Genomic DNA, 23,513 nt, shown 5'->3' with positions numbered 1-23,513 from the left:
CTAAGAAGAAAGATTGAGGAAAGCATGCAGCATGACAGAAAGTACATACATAAAACTTAAAACATGTCTGAAGTAATTCACCCCACTTTCTAAAGAGAAGTGGGTCAGGATGAGGTATAAATCTATCCTAATCTAATCTTAGTTGTTTACTCACTTGGTCCTGTCCTCTCACTCTCTGTCCACCCTTACTATGTAGTTTTCTGGAGTCTTTCAGGTTCTGCTTGGCATTGGGGGTGTTTTTGGTTACTTAATAATGAATACAGTTAGATGTGGCTGTTTTACTTCTTCTTTTCATGTGCGCTCCAAATGATGATGAGACTAGAGTACTTTAGCACTAAGTGGAGCATTGTCTCCCAATGGGATCTCTGCCAATGAGAACTCAAGCACAGAAAGTATTCATGGGTAGTGTTTTTTACTATTTTGTCAACCAAAGTCCAGTGACTGTTTTATTATTGCAGACATTGCCATATATTACCTCTAACATAACATTAATAATACACCTGTGCATAATAAGTCTTCCTCTGCATTAGGCATAAATCAGTATGGTGGAAAACAAGGAATTTTGGAAAGAGACTGCTATAGACTGTGACTAGCGTAATCATTTATTCCTCTGTTGTTGGTGTAATCTAACAGAATTGCTGCACAAGTGTTTTTTGTTTAGTTTAGTTTAAGCAAGTTCTTGCAGAACAATGAACAAAGGGATTTGGGGATTTATACATTCCATTATAAATACAGTGGCATTTCCACAACCCTGTTTAGAAGAGTAAAGCTTCTATTTGTTTCCTGCTGATTCTGTCAACGTTCACATGGTTAAGTTCAGTAGAAATCCCTCAGGTATTCCAGTGTCAGACCACAAAGTCATTTCTGCCTTTTAAAGAAAATACTGTGTTTCAAGGAACAGGGACTTCGGGGAATATTCCTCTGAAGTGGAGACTTGATGCAGCAATGCAGATGTAAAGAACTGAAAGGCTGGGCACAGAACTGAAAAACAAGCAAAATAAAAGACAAAATATATATATTTATATATCTTCTGAGTTTAGTTACCTTAGTGAAAATCTGCAGCAACTCCAAAACATCTACAGAATTTCCAGGAATAACTCAGATTAAAATATATGCCTGCCTGAAGATAAAATGAACTACAGTAAAGAAAGAAAAGAGAAGCACTGGTATGTGCTAGCAGCAGATAGTTGGAGAGGAAAATTAAATGGGATCATGAGTTTTTTGTTCTTTCTTTTCACAAATACTAATCCTTCGGATTAATTCAGACCCACTTAGACAAAGTAAATCATTGCAGAATCCAATTGGTTTCTTTTTTTTTTTTTTTTTTTTTTTTTTTTTTTAGTTTAGATTGAAAAAGACCTTTGAGATCATCAAGCCCAACTGTTAAGTTTCCAGAGGATACACAGCTCATGCAACCATATCGCCATGTTTGCTGATCACTTCTTTCCCCAGACACTTCTTAAAATGCTGGCTGATTTTAACCAAAAGGGCAGACAGGTACCAGGCTTACAGGTACTGTGTTCCAACATGCTTGTGTAATTCAGTGTGTCAGTAGAGGAAAGAAATCCAGGCGCATCAAGGGACAGGTGGTTATAGTTGAGGCTTTTACCATTTTGGCAGGCACTGACAATTGCCTTTCACATGTGTTTGCATAACAGCAGAAAGGGTCTGAAGGATGGAAATTATGCCTACTTATATCATAGAGCTGAAATTTATTCTGTTGCCTAGAAGTGATGCTGAACTGTGGAAACAGCAGAGGAGAGGGCTGTGATGGAGTAAGCTGCATCTCCCTCCTGCTGGGCTCTAGCAGTTTTGCAGTATATTACAGCCTGAAAATTGCTGAAACCTTCCCTGTGACCCTAAAGGGAACTTTTCTCAGACTGGGATTGGCAAAACATAGCACATTCCAGCTACATTCCTTCCCCAGTTTGGTAGATGGCACTTTTTTGGTTTTTTGTAAAGAACCAATAAAGATAATCTGTGACAAGATGGATTGTTTCTCAGATTAGAATTGGGATTTAGATTTGGTTACATGGGATAAATTTCATCATTGCTTAATGATGACAGGGCTGTTATTGATTCTGTATAATTTTATTTTCATATTACCTGGACAACTTGGAGTAGCAACTCTTAACACTCTTGGATTTTCATTCATGTAAATGAGAAGACAGGAACTTTTTCTTTCTCCTTCAAAATACTTTTTTCAAGATTTTTCCAATCAACAGTCTTTTGAAAAGGTATATATACTGAGTATTTTCATTTAATTGGCTTAACTTTTGAGAGTATTAATTGCAATTTCACACTCTTCAGTGATTCTTTTTGTGACTTTGCAAAGGGGACACACAATTTTAAAGCTTCATGTGAAAAAGCTTCTGATAGGATAACATCTGGAGATGAAAGCATTCAAAGTCCAGATTTCAAATCCCATTGCAGCAGAATTTTCACTTGTCAGATCTTGCTTGTTGTCAGTGTTGAAATGCATGTAATTTCCTGCAAGGGAGGGTTTTGAAATCTGAGGCTGTAGCAGTGATGAAGGAAATTTGTACGGTGGTTGAGCTGATAGCAGGAGTGTGAGAACTGCATTGTAAAGTCAACACAATGCTGGCATTAGTATTCAGATGAAATTGAGGCTTCTGTGAAGAGGCTGTCATGCAGTCAGTTTGTTGAGATAAAAACTCACTGTATTCACACACCCTGCAAGCAGCTCTGCGGTATTTCAGAGGTGAAGTGCAAGTACTTTTTGGAGCATTGGTGGTGTTCATCCTTGGCATGGGGTGCCCTCTTCTCTAACAGGAGAGTTTTTGGTTGTTCATCCCTGTCTATGCAGGCTCCTGCCTGTGTGTTTAGAAGAAGCATTGTTTTAACTGATCTTGGCTGAACAAATTTTTGATGCAGGTGGTAGAGGAGCCAATAAGGTGAGGTGTGCTGATGGATCTTGTACTAACAAAGAAGGACTGGTTGGGGATCTGAAAGCTGGGGTCAGCTTTGGCTGCAGTGACCATGAGAAGGTGGAGTTCAGGATCCTGCATGGAGGAAGAAGGACAAGTAGGACTGCAACCCTGGACTTCAGGAGAGCTAACTTTGGCCTCTTCAAGGACCTCCTTGGATGAATCCCACAGGTTAGGACTCTGGAAGGTAGTGGGGTCCAAGACAGCTGGCTGATATTCAAGCATCACTTCCTCTGTGCTCAAGATAGATGCATCCATACGGCTAAGAAATCAAGCAAAAGGGGCAGGAGGCCCACATGGATGAGCAAGGAGCTTCTGGCAAAACTCAAACAGAAGAAGGAAGTTTACAGAATGTGGAAAAAAGGTACAGGTCACTTGGGAGGAATATGAGAACATTGTCAGAGTATGCAGAGATGCAACAAGGAAGGCTAAGGTCCATTTGGAATTAAATCTGGCAAGGGAGGTCAAGACCAACAACAAGACCTTATTCGAGTACATCAGCAGGACAAGGATGACTAGGTAAAATGTGGGCCTGCTGTTGAATGAGCTGGGGTGCCCTGGTGACAAAGGACACAGAGAAGGCAGAGTTACTGAATGCCTTGTTTGCTTCAGCCTTTACTGCCAAGACCAGCTCTCAGGCATCTTAGACCCTTCAAGCAAGAGAAGAGTCTGGAGAAAGGAAGACTTTCCCTGGGCTGAGAAGGATTCGGTCAGCGATGACTTAAGCAAACCTGACACCCACAGATCTATGGGCCCTGATGGGGGATGCACCTCTGAATGCTGAGGGAGCTGACAGATGTTATTGCCAATTCCATCATCTTTGAAAGGTCATGGAGGACAGGAGGGGTGTCTGAGGACTGGAGGAAAGCCAGTGTCAGCCCAGTCTTAAAAAAAGGCAAGAAAAGACCCAGGAAACTACAGGCTGGTCAGCCTCACCTTAATCCCTGGAAAGGTGGTGGAACAGCTCATCCTGGAGGTCATCTCTAAGCATGTGGAGGAAAAGAGGGTCATCAGGAACAGTCAACATGGATTCACCAAGGGGAAATCATGCATGACCAACCTGATAGCCTTCTATGATGGAATGACAGGCTGGGTAGATGAGGAGAGAGTGGTGGATGTTGTGGATGTTGTCTACCTTGACCTCAGAAAGGCTTTTGACACTGTCTCACATAATGTACTCCTATTAAGTTCAGGAACTGTGAGTTAGAGTGAGGTGGATTGAGAACTGGCTGAATGGCAGAGCTCAGAGGGTTGTGATCAGCAACACAGCCTAGTTGGAGGCCTGTAGCCAGCTGGGCTTAGTCATCAATAACCTGAAGGGACAGAGTGTCCCCTCAGCAAGTTGCTGATGATATAAAACTGGGAGCAGTGGCTGCTACACCAGAAGGCCACGCTGCCATTCAGCAAGACCTAGACAGGCTGGAGAGCTGGGCAGAGAGGAACCTAATGATGTTCAATAAAGGCAAGTGTGAGGTCCTGCACCTGGGGAGGGACAACCCCATGTACCAGTACAGGCTGGGGCTGACCTGAGGGAAGGCAGCTCTGCGGAAAAGTACCAGGGAGTGGTGGTGGACAGCAAGTTGCCCATGAGCCAGTAGCATGCCCTGGTGGCCAAGAAGGCCGGTGGGACCCTGGGGTGCATCAGGAGGAGTGTGGCCAGCAGGTGGAGGGAGGTTCTCCTGCCCCTCTGCTCTGCCCTGGTGAGGGCACATCTGGAGTGCTGTGTCCAGTTCTGGGCTCCCCAGTTCAAGAGAGGGAACTACTGGAGAGGGCCCAGCAGAGGGCTGCAAAGATGATGAGGGAACTGGAGCATCTCCCTGATGAGGACAGGCTGAGAGAGCTGGGCCTGTTCAGCCTGGAGAAGAGAAGACCAAGAGGGGACCTTATCAATGTCTACAAGTATCTTGAGAGAAAGTGTCAAGAGGATGGGGCCAGAGTATTTTCAGTGGTGCCCAGCGACAGGACAAGAGGCAACAGGCACAAACTGCAGCATGGGAAGTTCCTTCTGAGTATGAGGAAGAACTTCTTTATTGTGAGGGTGGCGGAGCACTGGAACAGGCTGCCTAGAGAGGCTGTGGAGTCTCCTTCTCTGGAGCCATTCAAAACCCACCTGGATGTGACTCTGTGCAAGCTCCTCTAGGAGAACCTGCTTTAGCAGGGGGTTGGTCTCCAGAGGTCTCTTCTAAGCCTGACCATTCTGTGATTCTGTGATTCTGTGAATGGTATGCTTGTAGTTTCTTAAGATCTTGTTTAAGAAGGATGAAGCAGAACATTGTATAAAATCAGAGCTGAACATGGATGATACTTTGCCTGTTAGCATTAGTGTTGTTGTTGCACAGTTACAGCAGCACTTTTGGGGTGCTTAGGGTGATGGGCCATGGACTGGGTCCCTGTTGTGTAAGGCAGTGGTGAGCCATGAACAAAAGCACTTACAATTCACATCCGTAGTTTTTTGCATGCAAACACAAATGGCCACACTCCAACGACTGGGTTTTTCCTTGGCATGGTGCTGTGCTCAAAGAAGGAAAACTGTGCTAGCTCATCTAATGCAGTTACTCAATTTCCAGTACAATTGTATTACTGTTGTATAACTGCGTCAGAAAGAATATTTTATAATGAACATGATCAGTGTGCTCATGTCTACCTCAAAGGTGGTCTGGGCTGTGATTCAAGAAACAGCACAGGGTTGCTGGCAGGCAGGGTAGTAAAGGAAACAGAAGACAGTTCTGGGTCAGCAGCAGTCTCAGACAGTGGCCAAAACAGTGCCTAGTATTTTGTGGTGTCAGGATGGATTCTGTACCCATTTCCCAGTCTTCACTTGTCATACTGCATGTCAGGGAGACAGGGATAAGGCTGGGAAGTCACTTGATACTCTGCAGTCCCCTGCTGCCGCCTTTTGATTCAGTGTCTTTGTACATCAACCTGCTCATGCAGACAAACCCAAGGCAAGCTTCAAAAGGAGCAGGAGGTGGAAAAAGATGGACTTATGTCCGCTCAGACAGAATTCCTTCATATCAGTGGCCACATGGTTTCTTAAGAATTGTTCTAATGTAGGAAAATGGGAGATTTCCCCCAAACCAAAAAGGTGGTGGGCTGCAATTACTTTACCCAAGCATCTCAGCTGGAGAGCCCAGGGAGGTCTCATTTGGCTTTGACTGTATGGAGGTATTCTACTAAGTGTAGGGAGGCAGTGAAAAATAACCATCCCTGATCAACAGTTAGGATCATAGTGATGTATACTCTCAGGTCCTCCTGAACCATCACCCACCTGGACCGCACAGCATATGCTTTCAGTGTGGGGAAAGCACAGCTCATAAAAACTTTGCTGAGTAGTCAGGGATGGTAAAATGAAAACTAGAATACAGCCAGCTGCTAAAAATTGTGTTTCTCTAACGTATTAGTGTTCTTTGAAAGTACTTTCAAGCTAGTGTGGAGAAGAACAATGGACATAGTTCTATCCCTTTGAAAAGGTTTGATAAAAGATTTTTACAGGATTTTGTGAGTAAACTTAGAAACCACAGAGTGATAGGTGAAGTCTTTTCATGGATTAAAAACAGACTAATACATAAAAATACGTAAAAACTGAGTGAAGTAATAAACTGTCCATTCTAGAAAGGCAGATGAATGCATGGTGTGTTGTCCTGTGAGCTAAAACAATGGCAAATGTGTTCGTAAGATAAATAGCCAGTAGGCAAATATGCTAATGATATATATAGAAGTAAATGCAGCCTATCAGATAAGTAATTGGGTGACAAGGCAAATAAAGCATTTCCATTAAAATTTTAACCTATTTTTTAAGTAGTTGAGCAGTTTGGAAAATTGCCTCTTCTCTAGTTTACATTTATACATAAGCCAAATCCTCAGAAAGCAGAATATTTATAGGTAAAGGGGCTGGTGGATTTTTTGGCCACTGAGACTTGAGTCAGCATGTGCCTGGTCTTCCTATAACCTGAAAAAACAGCAGAATTTGCCTGGTTGGTTTCTTTTGCAAGGGTTTGGATCTGACCACACATACGCAACCTGGTTTAGCTCCCTTGAGAATTACACAAGCACTTGTGATGGGAAGAAGCAAACTGCAGGAACACAGGACAGGAGACAGGAGTGGGGGGAAAATAAGTTATCTGGCAGATGGTTAGAATTCTTTCTGTATTAATATTCTAAATTTAACAGCTGGGCAATAGCTTTCTCCTTATTGACATGATAAGCCTATTGCCTGGCCAACTTTGATTCATTGAGAGGACAATTATTTTCCCATTGGCATCAATGAGATCCAACTGGGGCCCCAAATACTTCTGTGTAGGATTGGTGTCACAGCAGATTTAATAAATCTGGCATTTATATTCCAAGGAAGAATAGAACAGCAAGATACAGAGGATGCAGCACAGTGAAGTCACCTAGAACAGCTAGAAACAAAATAAGAACAGAAAGTATGTCATAAAATAGAATTGAAGTAGTCCATTTTTGTCAAAAGGTGGCAAATATTTTTGAAACCGAGGAACAACTATGTAGTGTGAAAAAAAATGTAAAAGACTAATTTAAAATTAGTAACATTTTTAAACAAATAAACCTTTTTTTAATTTTAAAGCATATATAATACATACATACTACTATATACATCAGTAAGCATATTCTGTGGCAAGTAACTTGTGGCTGCCTTTTGTAGTTGGTTGTGGTTTCATTCAAACCAGGGAGAAGGACAGGGAGCAATCCCAAATTTATTCTAAGTAGGATGATGATAGACGTTATCGCTCCCAGGAATTCAGGAGACTAGAGACATTCTTCCCCTCCTTCCTGTGGGGCTGTCGTAGTGTCGCATACAGGTTTCCCCCAAGGTTTCTGGCATGTGCTGCAGCCAGAGCCAGACCTCCAGACAGGAGGCACCTTTGGTCTCTGCCAATGCAGCACTTGCTTTGCTTCTGGGATAAAACATGGGCCTGCAGAAATGTTTATGAGCCGTTACTGCCATAATGTGATCTAAATTAATCTTGCTTTATCTGTTCCAGTTAATGATATTTTTAAATTCTGTAGTCAGTAGAGAATAACTACACCTTTTAAGATTTTTCAATTTTCCAAATGCATAGCTTAGGGTTTGTAATTAAAAGAAAGGCACCTTTACTTTCTATGAAATAATTTTTTGGGTCTCCCAAGATATGAATTATACTGAAAGACTGAACATCTTATAATTAACACTAATTTACATGCATACTAGTGCTCCGTGATAGTGGAATCATATCCATTCATCCATGTGTCTCAGAATCTTTACTGCTAAAAGATAGCTGAGGGGTTTTATAATATAGATAGAAAGGAAGGGTGAAAAAGGTATCTTCGTTCCAATTTTTTTACTTATGATCCTGTGAATTGGTTAGTATCTGTTGTGAGTTAGCTCTGCAGCTGCTTCATTCAGTGCTGTCTGTGGCCCCACATACAAACTTCACCCCTCGAGGTCATTCTTGCCATGTAAGATCACTCGTGCAGTGAGAGATATAAAGACATAGGTATGTTGCATTTGCCCAAGCCATGTAGGTAGGACCAAACAGCTCACTGGAGGCCCTTATGCGACAAGGCCAAGCTTTGTTCTCCCCAGAGTCCTTTCAACAAAAATGAGAACCTTTCAGATGACTTGCAGATCTAAAACCTCTATATTCTCTTATTACAAAATTTTTTTTTTCATGTCTTGTTGTAGATCACCAGGAATTTAATCTCGTGAGTGGACTGTGAAAGTTTTATTGACTTCTCAGGCTCTTGCAGGCCATGATATCAAACATATCCATCTTTTATAAACATTTGCAGTTGTCCTGGTTTCACCTAAGAGCTACTGTAGGAGATAATTCTTCTGAAGATCATGAATGCCTGTTCTAATAGGGGACATATATTTCAGATTCCAGGAAGGTTTTAATATCTGTCTAAGCAGCAAAGGTTTTCCCTTCCCTTAGAAGCTTGGATCGATGTCATCCTGCATGGAGCAGCTGCTTTTACATTGAAGTTCTCTGATTATTTTGCCGTATGAGAAGTTATAGGCCATTTTATTCACCATCTGGTCATTATTCTATTGTCTTTTCTTATTCCAATGAAGAGAAAAATGATGAGAGATTTTCTTTTGCCAATTTTTCCTTTAATTTCAGAATGTAATTTTACTGAATTTTTGGCACCCTACATCCTATCTCATTCCTTAGGCCAAGGACACAGAGTAGGACAGATTGCACAGGCTGGAGAATTACTGTTCTTTATCATCAGTTATAGTCCTGCTGGGGACATTGAAATTTTCCTTTGACTTCAGAAGAACCTTCTTTATTTTGACTTTTAAAACCAGATTTATTCCAGAATGCATTTCCTACAGTAGACTGTAGTACTGTTTTATCCCTTTATGTTGTGTTATATAAAGTGACTGGGCAATTGGTAGCAAGTTCACTCATATGAAATAAATTACTAGTAACTCCTGTTAATTTTTTTCTCTTTCCTGTTGTGAAGCTTGTTTAGTTTAGTGATTTGTATATCAAAACTCTTTTAGAAAATTAATTTGACTTTAAAACTTAATGCTCAGGATGCTGTAATGCAATATAACTTGTAGCTTTTTACTTTCATGCATCAACAAATATATATTTTTACAAATCACATTTGTCTATTTATGAGGTCTAATCTGTGAATTTTCTAATAAATAAAAGACCTTCTTCATTCATCTTTTAGACTGATTTTTGCCAGCATCAGTGAATAGCGTAGAAAGGAAGGGAGACTGCTTTCTAGGTTTTAAGACAATGTAAAATTACTTCGTATCTCTGCTACTGTGGCTGAGAGATTTTGGCCTTTCTCTGTGGCAGGACCATATCACCCTATCCTAACAAGACTCATCACGTAGGTATGAAGGTGTCTGTGTGCATTAAGTGGACATACACCTGCAGAAGACAATATCTTCTGGCAGAGGATTGTTATGCCATACCCACTGCTGGTAGTGGGTATCAGCCATGGAACTCTGGTCTCGCTTTCAGCTGAAATTGCTTTGGGCAACAGAGGCAAAAAGTCTGCCTGAGTCAGCAGGTGTTGGATAAAATGGTGTTAGAAAAAAATTAAGATGGTAGAAGGAATGTCAAATGTGAAATCAAATTATGGGATTAACTACAGTAGCAAACAAGGAGGCAAATAGGTGACATAGAGACTATGAGAACGATGAAGCTACCACCAAAATGGAAAGAATGACCATGGCTAGCTGAACTTGGCCAAACTGAACTGGACTAGATACAGAGTGAGGAGTTAACAGATGATGACATGGAACTTACCCATTTGAATGGTTTTGGGGGGAAAATTATGAAGTGAGATGAAGACACTGAGCATTCTTCAGGACATAGCAGGAGTCTGACTCTTCCTGGGCTACCTAGAGATTTGAAAGCTGACTTACTTTCTGCAGCTTTAAAAAACACAAACAAAGGATTTTATTCCAACTGTGATGCAGAAGACAAAGCTCTAACTTCCTACAGTTCCCTCCCCTCTGTTTTATCCTGCACTTCATCGTCCTTGATATCTCATTTCACTTCCATCTCCCACCAGTTCTCCACAACAGCAGCTGCAGCCAGAGCTCCTTTACCACAAAGAACAAACATATATTTTTCATGGCTTTCAAGTCTCTCGCATATACAGGCTTTCACAGACTGGAAATCTACTCAGAGACTGAGCTTCCTGGATGAGGGACACGGGGCCCTCACCCTCATCAGAAGGGAAGGGACCCCCTGAATGAAGCCCAGGCTGCTTCTAAGAAATCCCATAAACTCCCTGAGTAAAACACCATCTTTAACTTAGGTTAGCTTTAGTCACATGCCAGAGGAGAGGATTCTACTGGGATATTGCCAGTCCCGAGTCTGAGTCTTTGGTGACATCACATTTAATTTTGACTGCTCTCATGTTTTTCCGCACTTTGACAAGATGAGATCTTTTTGATTTATTTACAACAAAAAAATCTACAGATCTGTCTTATCCTGATGCACACAACACACAGAAGGTCAGATGCACAGCTCGTGTCAGCCAGTAATAGGTGCAGAGTTACATCAGTTTGAGATTTGGCCCATAGCATTTTGGCTAATATTTTTTACTATATCCATATCCTAGAAATAACCACTGCTCACTGAACAGTTTTAAAACATCTATAAACCTGAGGAGTGTAGCAACTGCAGTGATAGCTTCAATAAAAAGATGTTCAGTGCCAGATTATGAACCCAGTCATGCTGGTATAAAGCCAAAGTAATTCTGTTGATGTCATTGGAGTTACTTTGGCATTACATTATCATGACACAGATCAAACCTTAGCTCACAAGTGGCTCCATATTGCTTTGAATTTTTTATGGATTTGCTTTTCTCTCACCATTCTCTTATATCATGTTTGTTTGGTTTGGCTTAAGAAAATTATTCAGAATTTATCCAAAGCCCTTCCTCTTTTTTTTTTTTTTTTTGCTCTGAAGTCAGTTGAAGAGGGTTTTGTTTTGTTCTGAAAACAAAAAGAAATAGCAAACAAGCTGCCATTCCGTTCCTTCAATTTTAAGAGCTAGCAGCCAAGAGCTCCCATTCTTTGGATTTCCAAAGGGTTTTTAATATTTTACCTTTTTTAAGCTCAAAGGTATTGCAAAGTGAACATCATTTTGTCTGTTTGCATCCCAGCAGGAAGAAGCAGGGGGCTGTACAAGCTGCTATTTGCAGACAGGTTAAATTCTGGAGGCCTGCAAGACTGGGGCCTTGCAACTCCTGTAGCTGTCAGAAGTAATGCTGGCCAGAGACATCACAGCTTTGTATTCAGCATAATTTAAGCAACCACTTGGAATTGTTTGGATGTAAGGAACAAAACAATAGGCATTGAGACTTTATTATTGAAAGCAGCTGCAGGAGAGGAAGTCCTGCAGCCAGGGGTTAGTTACTAAATCCTGCTCAGGACATTTTAGTAGTGCAGTTCAAACTCTCATGATCCTTTTTGTGAGGCTGGAAGCTATTTTTGCACTGTCTTCTACCTTTTCTGTCCCGTTCTTCCTTCAACTATTAAATCTGTGAAACCAAATTTAGAAATATTGGAGGCCCCACTGTGATCTCACAGCTATCTGTGAGAAAGTAGCAGGTTGTATGCTACCCCTGAAATTTTATGGACTGAGCATTGTAAAACCAGCTAGGGGAAGCTATAGCTGGAATTTGTTGTGGAAACTCTTGCCAGCTTCAGTGGGGTTGGTTGGATGCACGTATTTCAGTGGGCTACAGCTGTTTACAACTGAATCCTTCCTGCTTAGCTGGGTCAGGTCTACACCAACCAGATTGTCATATTGCTTGCTCTGAGGAGGAGTGGTTCAGGCAACTCAACAGAACCTCAAATTTAGAGTGTCAGTGGGAAACAGTGAATTCCCCTAAAGACCCTGATGTGGAGATACATGCTATTTAACTTCAGTGCCTTTGCCTTTCCACTGACTGTAGTCTGTGGATTCCTTCAGTGTTAATACTGCATTGCTTCATATGCTTCTCCAGTGGACGCCTCCATTCTGCTTAAATCCAGTATTTGGCTGAGTGGAGAGGATGGGGAGCCAGAAGGAAATGTGACATATCTCTATCTCCATGGCATCCACACTACACAACCTCCTTCTGAGGAGACTTCAGGGCAATATGAAATGTCAATTCCCAACTTCAGCAGGACAATTACAGCACTTCTCAGAGCAATTCACCAAAGAGCTGATGGCTCTACTCAGCCTCTCTGCTCTAGTGTCTCCTAATGACCAGATAATAGGATATCCTGGGCTAAAACGCTGTGCCTTTTAAAATTTTGCCTGTATCTACACTGATAATTTAAAGGTGAGGGACTGATCCCTGGCCCTGACACCTGACTGTTTTGTACCTGCTCTGTTATGGGCCACCTCTTTATAGTGGATAAGACTCATAGAAAACTAGTCAGAGCACTGAAATTCAGAGGTAGAGAGTGAGCTAACAGCTACACGGTGTGGGTGTACCTGAAGCTTATGTCTGTCGTGCTAAAAGAAGAGGTCAAAGGAGTACTTCCTGACCCACAGGACAAGTGGCACAGTCTGATATTTGTGTCCATGCTGCTTAAGGCTAAGCTTCTTTTGAGCAGGTTGACCACATCCACACTGCAGAATTGTTTTCTCATTGCCAGGTGATGCTTCTCTGACCAGATGCTGTGACGGTACTTCTCTGTGCTTTTTCAGTTCAGAGGGGGATCTTATTAGTGTATATAAATACAAGATCAGAGACTGTAAAGACGGCAGAGTCAGACTCTTAGAAAATCTGCTGGAGCATAAGAAGTATCTTTTTACTGTAAGGGTAACTGAAGACTGGAAGAGGTTCCCCAGAGAGGTTGTGGAGTCTCCGTGTTTGGAGATATTCAAAACCTGCCCGGCCATGGTCCTGGGCAACCAGTTCTGGCTGACTTTGGTCTGAGCAGGTGGTTGGTCTAAACAGACTCCAGAGGTGCCTTCCAACCTCAGTTCTGTGATTCTGTGGCTTGTAAGAGAGGCTGCCCATCACCACCTGAGGAGAGAGATTTCTGGGTATTCATGGGTAACTGAGGTTCAGAATTTGGAGTAGTTTACAACCAAACAGTGGCACACCTGACATCAAAACATTAAGCAGGCCAAGAAAGGAGGAAGGGGTCTGTTTACTGGGATTGACATGGCTTTTATCTGCCTATATTTCATTTCAGATGAGTCATCTCCTTAAAATAGGCCAGATTATACCACTAGACTTTTTGCTTAGTTGTTTTGGGGCTGGTTTTAGAGTACTAACAAATCTGAGCAGAGACAGCAGAGCTGTAGCCAGAGGAGCTGTGGCCTCCTTGCTAGCCCTGCTTGCTGTGGCAAGTTCCTGTAAATCCTATGGCTGGGCTACTGCACAGCTCTCCCTGCACTGCCTCAACTGCCACACCTGTACCTTCTTCAGGATTTCTATAGCATCAACATTTTAGCACCAGGGTTTTCTTTAAGGGGGGAGATAATCTGTTGGAAAACTGGGGTTTTTTCCTGCCCTTACACAGATTAGATTACCTATCTCTCCCTGAACTTTGTCTGTGAATGTTGTTGTTGTATTTACGCATGCAATTTTCATTTCTGTTGCTCTCTCACCTGCTGCCAGGTAGCCATTCTGCTGTTTCAGTTTTTTGGCTGCCTTTTCTGAGCTGGGTTCTCAGAATGCATTGTATAAACACACACAGTAGCAGAGAAGAAGCAAGGGTAGGAAGAGATGCTTCTGGCAGTTTAGAATGGCTCCTCCAAGCTGGGCACCTGTGTCATTTCTAAATGGATGCGATGTTTTAATGATGGCATAAACTAATGTAAAGTCAGGTTATTGACTTCTGTTTCAGGATCTGATGATGCTTCCATACCTGCTTTGATGTTTCATTTTCTCTGTGTTTTTCAGGCTCTGCAGTTAAAAGAAAGTACTAATAGAGGGTGGGAAAGGAGAAGCTTGTTAAAATTATCTTATACAAAAAGCTAAGAAATTAACTATTACAATGCCAAAACTGCAGCTGTCAGTAACAAAACTAAGTACACCATTCCACTTGGCTGAAATTGTGCCAATTTCAATATTTTCAATTATTTGTGAAAATTCCATAATTTCAATGGAAAATAATCCAGTTTATTATTCAGATGCCTTGTCTACAATGCTGAAGTGTTAATGAAAACAAATTTATTTCAGTTCCATCTCTTCTCCTCTGGGAATATGAGGCAAGGAATTCCCATTTTCCCTCTGTGGCAAATGTCCCACAGGCTAAGCAGGGGAGTTATGAAGAGGGAGCTTCCTCCCCAGGTGAATTGGCCAGACTCAATCATTTGAGCATGGACCAGACTCATTTTCTCTCCACTTACATAAATCCATAATATGTAAATACATACTCCTTCACTGTTGAATTACTGCCAGTGGATTCCAAATATAAATTCTGTATTAAATAAACAGGGATCAGATGACATGCGTTAGAGTGCAGATGACCAGTGCTACTATAGATTGCTTCTATCTGAAAAACACAGATTTGTAAGGGGATGCTGAATGCATGCAAGAAAAGATGGCAGTGCTCATTTGTATGGGTAGAGCAAGAGTATGATAGTATTAACAAGTGAAGGGTCTGATTTTGTACACGAGGAAGGTGAAACCCATCATGTGGAGATGCAGGAGAGGAAGTCACTGATACCAGCAACTGGCAATATTTTCCTGTATAGTTCATTGTCAGCTACATTAATGAAGACGCTTGAGCTATTCCCATGTGAACTAGCATTTTAAAACATCTTTCATGTATGCCTTGAGCCCAAGCCATGGAGGAGAAGAAGGAATAAAGGAGTATAACATCATGTCAGCAGGGAGTCTCACAAGTCTATCTGCATTGCCCAGACTCTACCATCTCATGTGCCAGGGGCTACATGAAGGCAAATGAGTTTCACAGAGATTTCTAAGAGCTAGACAGGCTGCCAGTCCCACTCTTCCACAGCATTATCTCCTTTACTACAAAGCAACAGGCAAAAGTATTGAGATGTGACACTTCAATGATGCCTTGGAAAAAAATTCCCCATGGAAGATGTACCCGTGGTGGACTCCTTATTAAATAAGAATTAAACAAGCCTATTTATACCCTCTTCAGACCCTTTTATAAAATCTATCTTTACTCAGGTTCCTTACTATCACTGTAGGGTCTGTGAGGATGGAAAAGAACAGAATAAGAACTTTCCATGTCTATTAACCCCAACTGGAAAATCTGGGGATTAAGGTGGTACAAACACATGCATTTCCAAGCACATAATTGGCCACTTTGAACAGACTATCAGACTTTTCAGACTTACAATGTGTAAGGAATTTATTCTGACTTGCTTATATCAAGATGGCATGCCTGATGCTCTGCTACAGCAAAATACCTGGTGACTGTTTAATCCTAGTGCAAGTGTTACAGCTCTATGTTCAGGTGGTTTTGCCTTTTTTGTTTGCATGCTACAAATCATAAAATGTGGTACTGGTTTGCCCTCAGGAAATTATCTGAGGTTTTGCAGAAAGAAGTGTTGAAACCATATTTTTCTTTGAAAATGCCATAGATAATGGATTTATTTTTTTTTTTAATTCTCCTTGCAGTAGTCAGCTCACTGAGCTATGGTCAACGTAGCTCACTGAGCTGTGGTCAATGTGTGTTTTCTTGACTGTCTAATTATTTTCCTTTGTTCATGATTTGCTTTTTTTTTATTGTTTCTTTGTTATTAAACAGAAAGTTATATATTGAAAATTATTTCACATGATGTCTCTGTTCCCATCAGTCCCTGAACTGTAAAATGGTGTCATGTACTGTTTTGTTCAGCTGACTAACTGCATCTACATCTATAAAATGATTCAGTCTTCAGTGGCTAGAGGCTCATCTTATTATTTTCTTCCCCTGAAATTACTCTTTAAATAAAACATTGAAAATGAAAATGTGGTTCATTGGTTATTGACTTTTTTTATAAACTGTTATCTTTCTGAATATAATTCACTTCTTCAAGGTTGAAATTCTGAGTGTAAATATTAGCTTGATTAATGGAAATTGTATGCATAAAATGTTAAGCACAGTGCTGGAAATCTTTCCTCCTCTTTGTTCCCAGGTACAGTCCCTTCTTAGTACCTCAGTCCTGGGGGTGCAGGATTTGACCATAATGCAACTTACAGAAATATATGTTTTTTAAAGGTCTTTGGAGCAGGGAGAGGGAAGTACTAAATTTACAAGAACTTCAGTTTAATACATTTGATTTTATGCTTTCCATTTGTATAATCATGCCAATATTATCATAGCATAAATTAGCACTAAAACATTCAATCCAGCATAATCCAATTATTATTGCACTCTCTCAGGCATGTTTTATTCTTAGGATAAAATCACCAAGTGTGATTATTTTATGGATTCACATGTACACTTGGTACTGTAAGTAAGCTATGTCATGATATTTGCCTTTGTTTTCCCATGTAGCTGTTACTGAGAGGCTGTCTCAGTGCTGTGACATGGAAGGAGATAATAGTTTTAAAAGGTTATTTCATGAACTATGAAAGAATTGCACTTGTTACAAGCCAGTGTCTCAAAACGGAGTTTGCAAGGTTGGTCGTTGGGGGGAATTTTCCTTGGACCTCACTTAGGATGACCCCCTTAGCACTATCAGCATTCTCAGGGATGCACAGACGCATCTCCAAGGGAAGTTTTATTACTTAAGCTCCCCTTCCAGTGACAGTTCCATGTCAGGAAGAGCAAGCTGCGATGGTGATGTAAGGTTGCTTTATTACTCATAGCTGTTGCCGACATGTGTTTGTAAAAATTCTCCTTGCATGTCAGAAGAATTGGGCAATTTTGTGTCACAACTGCAGCTGAGGAGAGTAAGCACAGCAGCACAGCTTTTAAAGGTGACATCTCCGCTCCACCAATACTTGTACAAACACTGTGAAGTTCATTTTCTTTCCACGTTAGGAGTAGGAGAAGGTGGCTGCTTTTGATATTATTCAGGCTCTAATTTTACCTCTTTCCTCCTTCTCTGTGAGACAGACATTGTTCCTCCATTACTTGCAAGAGGTTCCTAGGAAAAGATGTGTTGTAGTCCTACAGCTCCAAAGGGATCAGCAGACCATATCATTGTGGTATGAGCTAGTGAGCCAGAAGAGATCTTCCATCCATCTATGAAGGCAACAAGAACAGGTAGAGGAGAATCTTGTCACCAGTTACAGCTGAGTAAGTTAGGGTAGTGCAGCCACTGTGGGAACAAGAGAAGTTCAAGAACATAGCACTGATACTTATGGCAAAATGAGCTAATATTTATTCTAACTCTCAAGTATCCAGTGTCCCAAATTCCCTAAACAGGTTTTGCCTTCATTACAGAAGTACTGATAAAATTATCTTTTATATTAGAACCAAAGTTAAAATATTGAAAGCCACGAAGGGTGTCGGTGCATAGCTCAGTTCTCCAAGGTTCAGCACTTTCTCTAGCCTGAAAGGCCACAAAGTTCTCCTGTTGCATCCGACTCTGCTGCTGGGTTGCACTCCAGACTCCAGGACTGCAGATCAGGCTTCACGCTCCAGCTTTCTGTAAGAACACCCAGAAAGCACCACCACCTCCCCTCTGGAGTCAGCTTTACCCTCATGTTCCCTTCAAAATATGCTGGGCCTTTTCAGGTGGTGTCTCCCTGCCCATTCCTGCAACGCTGGGAGCAGTATTGGTTACTGGCAATGCACGAGGCTGCCCTTCAGGGTTAATTTCCTGGATTAGGTGAAATGTCCCTGTGTCAGGTTTTCCAAAAGTTGTGGCTTTTCCTGAGTGAACACTGGCTCAGTTTCACAGATCCCATCCTTCCCTTCTAATTTTTCCTTCATTTTTCTGTTCTGCATGTAACTGCATCCCCAGCAGCACCTGCAACACAAGGAAAATTCAGAAAAGCACATACCAACCTTACATTGCAGCTGCCAGTGGCTTTAGGAAGGTGGAAGAGATGCAGTTCTGCTGCCTCCCAACCCAGTGAAAGGGCGAGGATAAGGCCAGTAGGATGTGCTGCAGGAACTAGGAGGCTGTGGGAAGGTTTCACCACACTATGATAATATTAATACAGCATTATAAGAAATCCCCAAATGGTTGATTAACTGTCAAAGTGTGATGCTCTGCCTCTGTGTGATGGTATCTGGGCAAAATGCAGTGAGGCCAACTCATTAAAATACTAACCTGGAGTTTCTCTACATGTCTGCTTTTTTATCCCCTCTGCTTTTTCTGCTTTTTTTTCCTCCTCCTTTTCATTTCCTTCCTTGCCCTTCATTTTCCCTCTTTATTATTTATAAAATTCCCTTTTATCATTTTCCTACCATCCAGCTTCTTTCATTTCTCCTTTTCTCCTAGCCCCTCTGTGCCCCATATTGCATTTCTCCTCCTGTTAATCAGTCCTTCCCTAGATCCTGACACCTCATGGGAACAATCGTTCAAGGGCTTTAAGGCTGATTTTACAGTTTTTTCTCTCTTGTTCTTTTCTTATCTGCTTCACAGGGGTAGGGACTGTTAGTCTGTTAGTCTGACTGCCAGAGTGCTCCTGTCATGGCTGTTGCTGCTGGTGGAAGAACAGACTCGCTGAAGGTCCCTGAAGGGATCCTACCAAGGTCCAGCTCAATATTTGCAGTTCTACACACATATTAGGCCCTTCACAGAAAAGCTGTTTCAGTGCAGTCACAATGTAATGATTGTGTATAAGGTGGGGGTAATGATGGTGCAGCGGGCGCAGAGGGAGAAGAATTCAGCAGGCTTTCCAAATGTATCATCACAAAAATATTCATTTAACTGAAGGGAGGAAAGCACCGCCATCTCTTTCACAGGTATTAGAAATAGTGTTCCTTGAGTTGTTTGTTTGGAATTTCAGCTATGACAGGCCAGCTGTTATGTCATTTGCTGGCACTAATTACTGCAAGACTTAAGCTAATCTTGTTTGTGAAGAAGCCCAGCTCAGCTTGGCAGCTCCAGTTTTGTCTCTCTGGCTGGTGGCAGGGAGGGTTTGGTGGTGCCGGGACACATCTCTGAGCCAACCCCATCTCTCCTGTGCCCCTGCCAGCTCTTCCATGGTGTGGCCCACATGTACGACGCTCCAGAGGGGTCATAGGACCTTCGGCAGAGCTGGTCTCAACTCACCAGGCCGAACTTGGTGAAAGCCACTGCACAGCTGTGGGCAGCCTTGTCCTGCAGCTGCCTGCGCCGCCACGAGTGCTCAGGGGCAGAGGGAAAGAATAGGCATTTTTTTAAATGAGAAGTTGCTCATTACATATGGTAGCTTTCTGATGACATGTCCTTCTAGAAGACTCTCCCTGTCAAAATCAAGCTTATTACAAATTCAGTTTATTCTTTCTGTTTGGTTGAACCACAGAGCAGTTGAATTAAATTGGCATCACTGAGTATTACCCAAAGAATGAAATTATTTAGAACTAGAAAACCTATTTTCCTCCCAAACAATATCTTTTTAAATTCTAAGATAAATTTAAGGCACTATCAACACAGCAGAAGCCACCACACCACAGCCAGAGGATGAGCTCCTGCTCTGGATCTGGGAACCAGAGCATCTTCCACCAGCTACCTGTGGTACCCCCTGGGAAGCGATGCTGTGGGGCGTCAGGACTCCCTGAGGTGTGGGACACAGTCTGCATGAGGTTTGCATCCCACGCAGTCAGAGGCTTCACAGTGTTCAGGAAGTTAATAATCACTTATGAACTTCAAAGTTTTTAATGGCTTTTAAACTCTAATTTAATTTCACTTTCAATCAAGTTGTGTCAAATTTAGCTTAAGAGTAGGTGACAGGCAGTCAGGCTGAACTGCTGCTCTGTACCTCTTCGTTTTGCTTTCCTGCCAGCCCTGGATGAATACATTTACTTTTTTTTTTTTTTTTTTTTTTAAATTTGCATAAAGGTAGAGGTGAGTCTGCTCAAAAGAAAATATCTGCATTCCCCAAAGCCTTTGTTATGCAAGTAAGCAAACATCACCAGTGTAAAATGCCATTGTGTGACATTTGCAGCACTAAATATGCAGTTTTGTGTTGGGCAGAAAATGTGTTCTTTCCTGAAGCACAGCTCGATTTCCAAGTTCTTTTCTGGCCTTTCCTGTGACTAGAGAAAGGATGTTGGGGATGACAGAGAAACTGGAATGCCTTTGAAGTTCAGATTGACATGTATAAATCATATGTTTGAAGCCGAGTCAATCCCCCAGAAATTGTTTTTTCCCAGACCAGATCAGTGGGCATCCCTGTTTGCTTTTTATTTTGGAGATGTTTTTTTTTTTTCTTGCTTCTGCAATGTGTTGTAACCAGTTTCCTAGGGTTGTCTGAACATTTTTACTTAGTAAACTTAGTGGCTGTGCCCTCAAATATCTCTCTATGCTCTCTTCCTCTGGCACAATGTATTTTGTAGGGTTTTCAGTCTGTTGTACTAAAAGCATTAAATGGAGTGTTGACAAGCGTTTTGTGGTTTATGGCTTGGTAAGCATAGGGAATGGGTGATCACCAGACTTGTCTAGGCAGAAATGTCCATCGCATGACTGCTGATGGCTGCTGAGAACCAGCCTGACTGGTCTCTTCCTCCAGCCTCTCCCACAAAGGGCTAGTTTCTTACAAGAATCTTATAGAAAAAATTCTTTTAATAGCACCTTGCAGAGCTGGACTTTTAAATTTCAGAGAGTGCAGACTGTTGCACCCACTCTTGGAGCTACTGTTTTAAAATAAAAGGTGCTATGTCTTTCTTAATTGTAGGTAGGATTTAATCAGAGCCCCTGGTCCATCCTTTTTGCTCCTGTTCCAGAGGAAATACTGTTTTACACACAACTCATGATGGGGTTTTTGCATTTAAACATTTTTTTTCCCTTAGTTTGAAAGGGTGTTTTACCATGTGGTTTCTCTTTCTAGGTGCTTTCATATGCACCTTCCTTCTTTTCCTGGTCATTGTCTCAAGCTGGTAGCAACTTTCAGGCTGTCCCTCTGCCTAAGTGAGCTACGCTGAGCATAAGCCTAGAGTTAAACAGAAACAGCTCTGTTCTCTTCCCTCCTGTGATCTTACATCAATTCACCCGTTATTATTTCCTCTTGTCAAACGAAGCAATAGCAAAGCTTTGAAATGATGTTGCGGCTTTTCCAAAGAACAATTTCCCTCGCCTTGTCTAGCCTCCTTCTGCCTTTCCCTGTATATTTGATAGTACATCAGCTTCGTCTTGAAATGATCCCCAGTAGAGCACTTTCAGCTTTTTCAACCAGGGTTTTTCTGAAGGTATTTTTTAAAAACTAGCTTCTACAGCAGAGTTTGGTTATAATGAAGAACAATAAAAAAAATCATTCTACCTTGGAGAGCCAGTCTTGTATGCACTAATGCATATAGTAAACTCTGTGTGTGGAATATCCCCACTGGATTCAGTCAGTGGTATTGTTTGCACACACAGAGTTAAGCACCTGTGTAAATGCTTGCAAGGTGATGGCTTTACATCTCACTAGAAGCTAAAAAGATACGCAGTGCAGTGCAGGAGAGACTAAACGAATGCAACTCATTTTCATTGTCTTTGTTTTTTTACGATTACCTGTGTTTCTGAAGTGGCTGTTTATTTAGCAACATATATAATGAAGAGGACAGTGATGATCTTCCAAAGAATTTCTTCACCTCACTCCAGTACTTGTCATCACTCTGATCTAGGCAGGATATTCAGGAAAGTTGCAGTCTGGGCAGTTTCCCAGTGATGCTGAGTGAATATCTGATATGACAGAAGGCACCAAGGGCTACAGGATTTAATCCTAGCACAGTTTTTCAGATTAATAAATGACATAACCAAAACCCCTCCAGAGCTACTTTCTTGCTGTTACTGCAGGATCGAATTTGGCCTTAGTCTGCTCCAGTGTTTCTCTTTGATGTAATTGCCTAGGAAATCACAGAACGATAGACTTTTGAGCTGACAGGATTTTAAATGCTTATGGGTCTGGAAATAAGGACCAGATAAGGACTATATCAGGACTCAGATTAATGGCCAGCCTGCAGTGCAGAGAGCTTGGGTGAGGTGCTGTCATCAATACCTTTGCCTCAGATAAGTTATTCTACATGGAGTTGTTTGCAGCATGCAAGTGGAGCTGGAGCAGCCTGTCTTGGTGGCCCAGATCTTCATTAAATCAATGGAAATTCTGGCATGACCAGCATATGTTCAATGAAGTTCAAAATCTTTACAGCCTTTCTGTACAAAGCTTCATGGTGAACTGAACAATGAGTTAGGATGCAATAGGCTACTCACAATATCACAGGGTTTTCCTGGGGGCATTGCTAATACCAGCGCACCATGTCAAACCAGAACAGCTGAAAAAAAAAAATACTTGGAAAGCTGGAAAGATTTTCGTTAATAGTAACACATGGTGTCAATGAATTTTACAATGGGAACTCTGTAAGCATGGATCTTTCTGGATGCTGAATGAAGCAGAGGAGAAATGACACTTTTCAGGGCTTTTGTTTCAGACTCAGCATCTTTTGGTATTCATCATCATTTTCAGCTGCTGTTTTTTAAGATGTGTCTGTAAACAAAGGACTTCTTAGAAATATCTTTTTCAGGGATAGACTGAAAAAGGTGGAAGACTTTATGAAGCAGAAGTTAACAGCTTCTGAAGTACAACAATGCAAGCAAGTTGATAAACATTGAGTGGCAGGCCATAAAATTCCATTCTGAATTATATAAGAAAACAATACATAGTATAAAATCATAGAATGGATTGCCTTTCTTCTTTAAAAGCCTCAGCAATTTCTCTCTAATGACAACATAGTGTTTGGAAATACTATTTGATAAATAAACAATGTCATACTGCTTAGCTTAAGGAAATGTACTTTGGTAACAAGAGTTTCAGCACTTGCTTTTCTCCCTTCCCATTCTCTAGGACAGTTGCACTGCCTTCAGTGACTTAGCCTAGCCTTTGTTGTGATGGAGAAGGAAGCAAGCGGACTTGAGAGTGACCACATTCATAGTGTATATGAGAAAATTGCTCCGTACTTCAGTGACATATGCTACAAGTTATGGCCAAAGGTGCAGCAGTTCATTTCAGAGCAGGAACCAATCAGCCTGACTTTTGATATTG

At 41.5% G+C, this 23,513-nt stretch overlaps 1 protein-coding gene across 1 annotated transcript in view; it reads left to right on the top strand.

Moving 5' to 3' along the window:
- LOC308059731 (putative tRNA methyltransferase 9B) overlaps positions 1–23,513 on the top strand; it is a 93,428-nt gene that overhangs the window by 42,959 nt on the left and 26,956 nt on the right. Inside the window, 1 exon segment of the mRNA XM_080377532.1 lies at positions 1–23,513. This exon segment is cut by the window's left edge and continues 42,959 nt beyond it. Within this exon segment, the coding sequence (XP_080233658.1) occupies positions 23,360–23,513 (154 nt within the window). The 5' untranslated portion in view covers positions 1–23,359.

This window comes from Falco punctatus (genome assembly GCF_963210335.1).
Source record: "Falco punctatus genome assembly, chromosome: 2".
NCBI classification, from domain to species: domain Eukaryota; kingdom Metazoa; phylum Chordata; class Aves; order Falconiformes; family Falconidae; genus Falco; species Falco punctatus.
The sequence above is the reverse complement of the archived record's forward strand: the minus strand, read 5'-3'. Positions and strand labels throughout refer to the sequence as shown.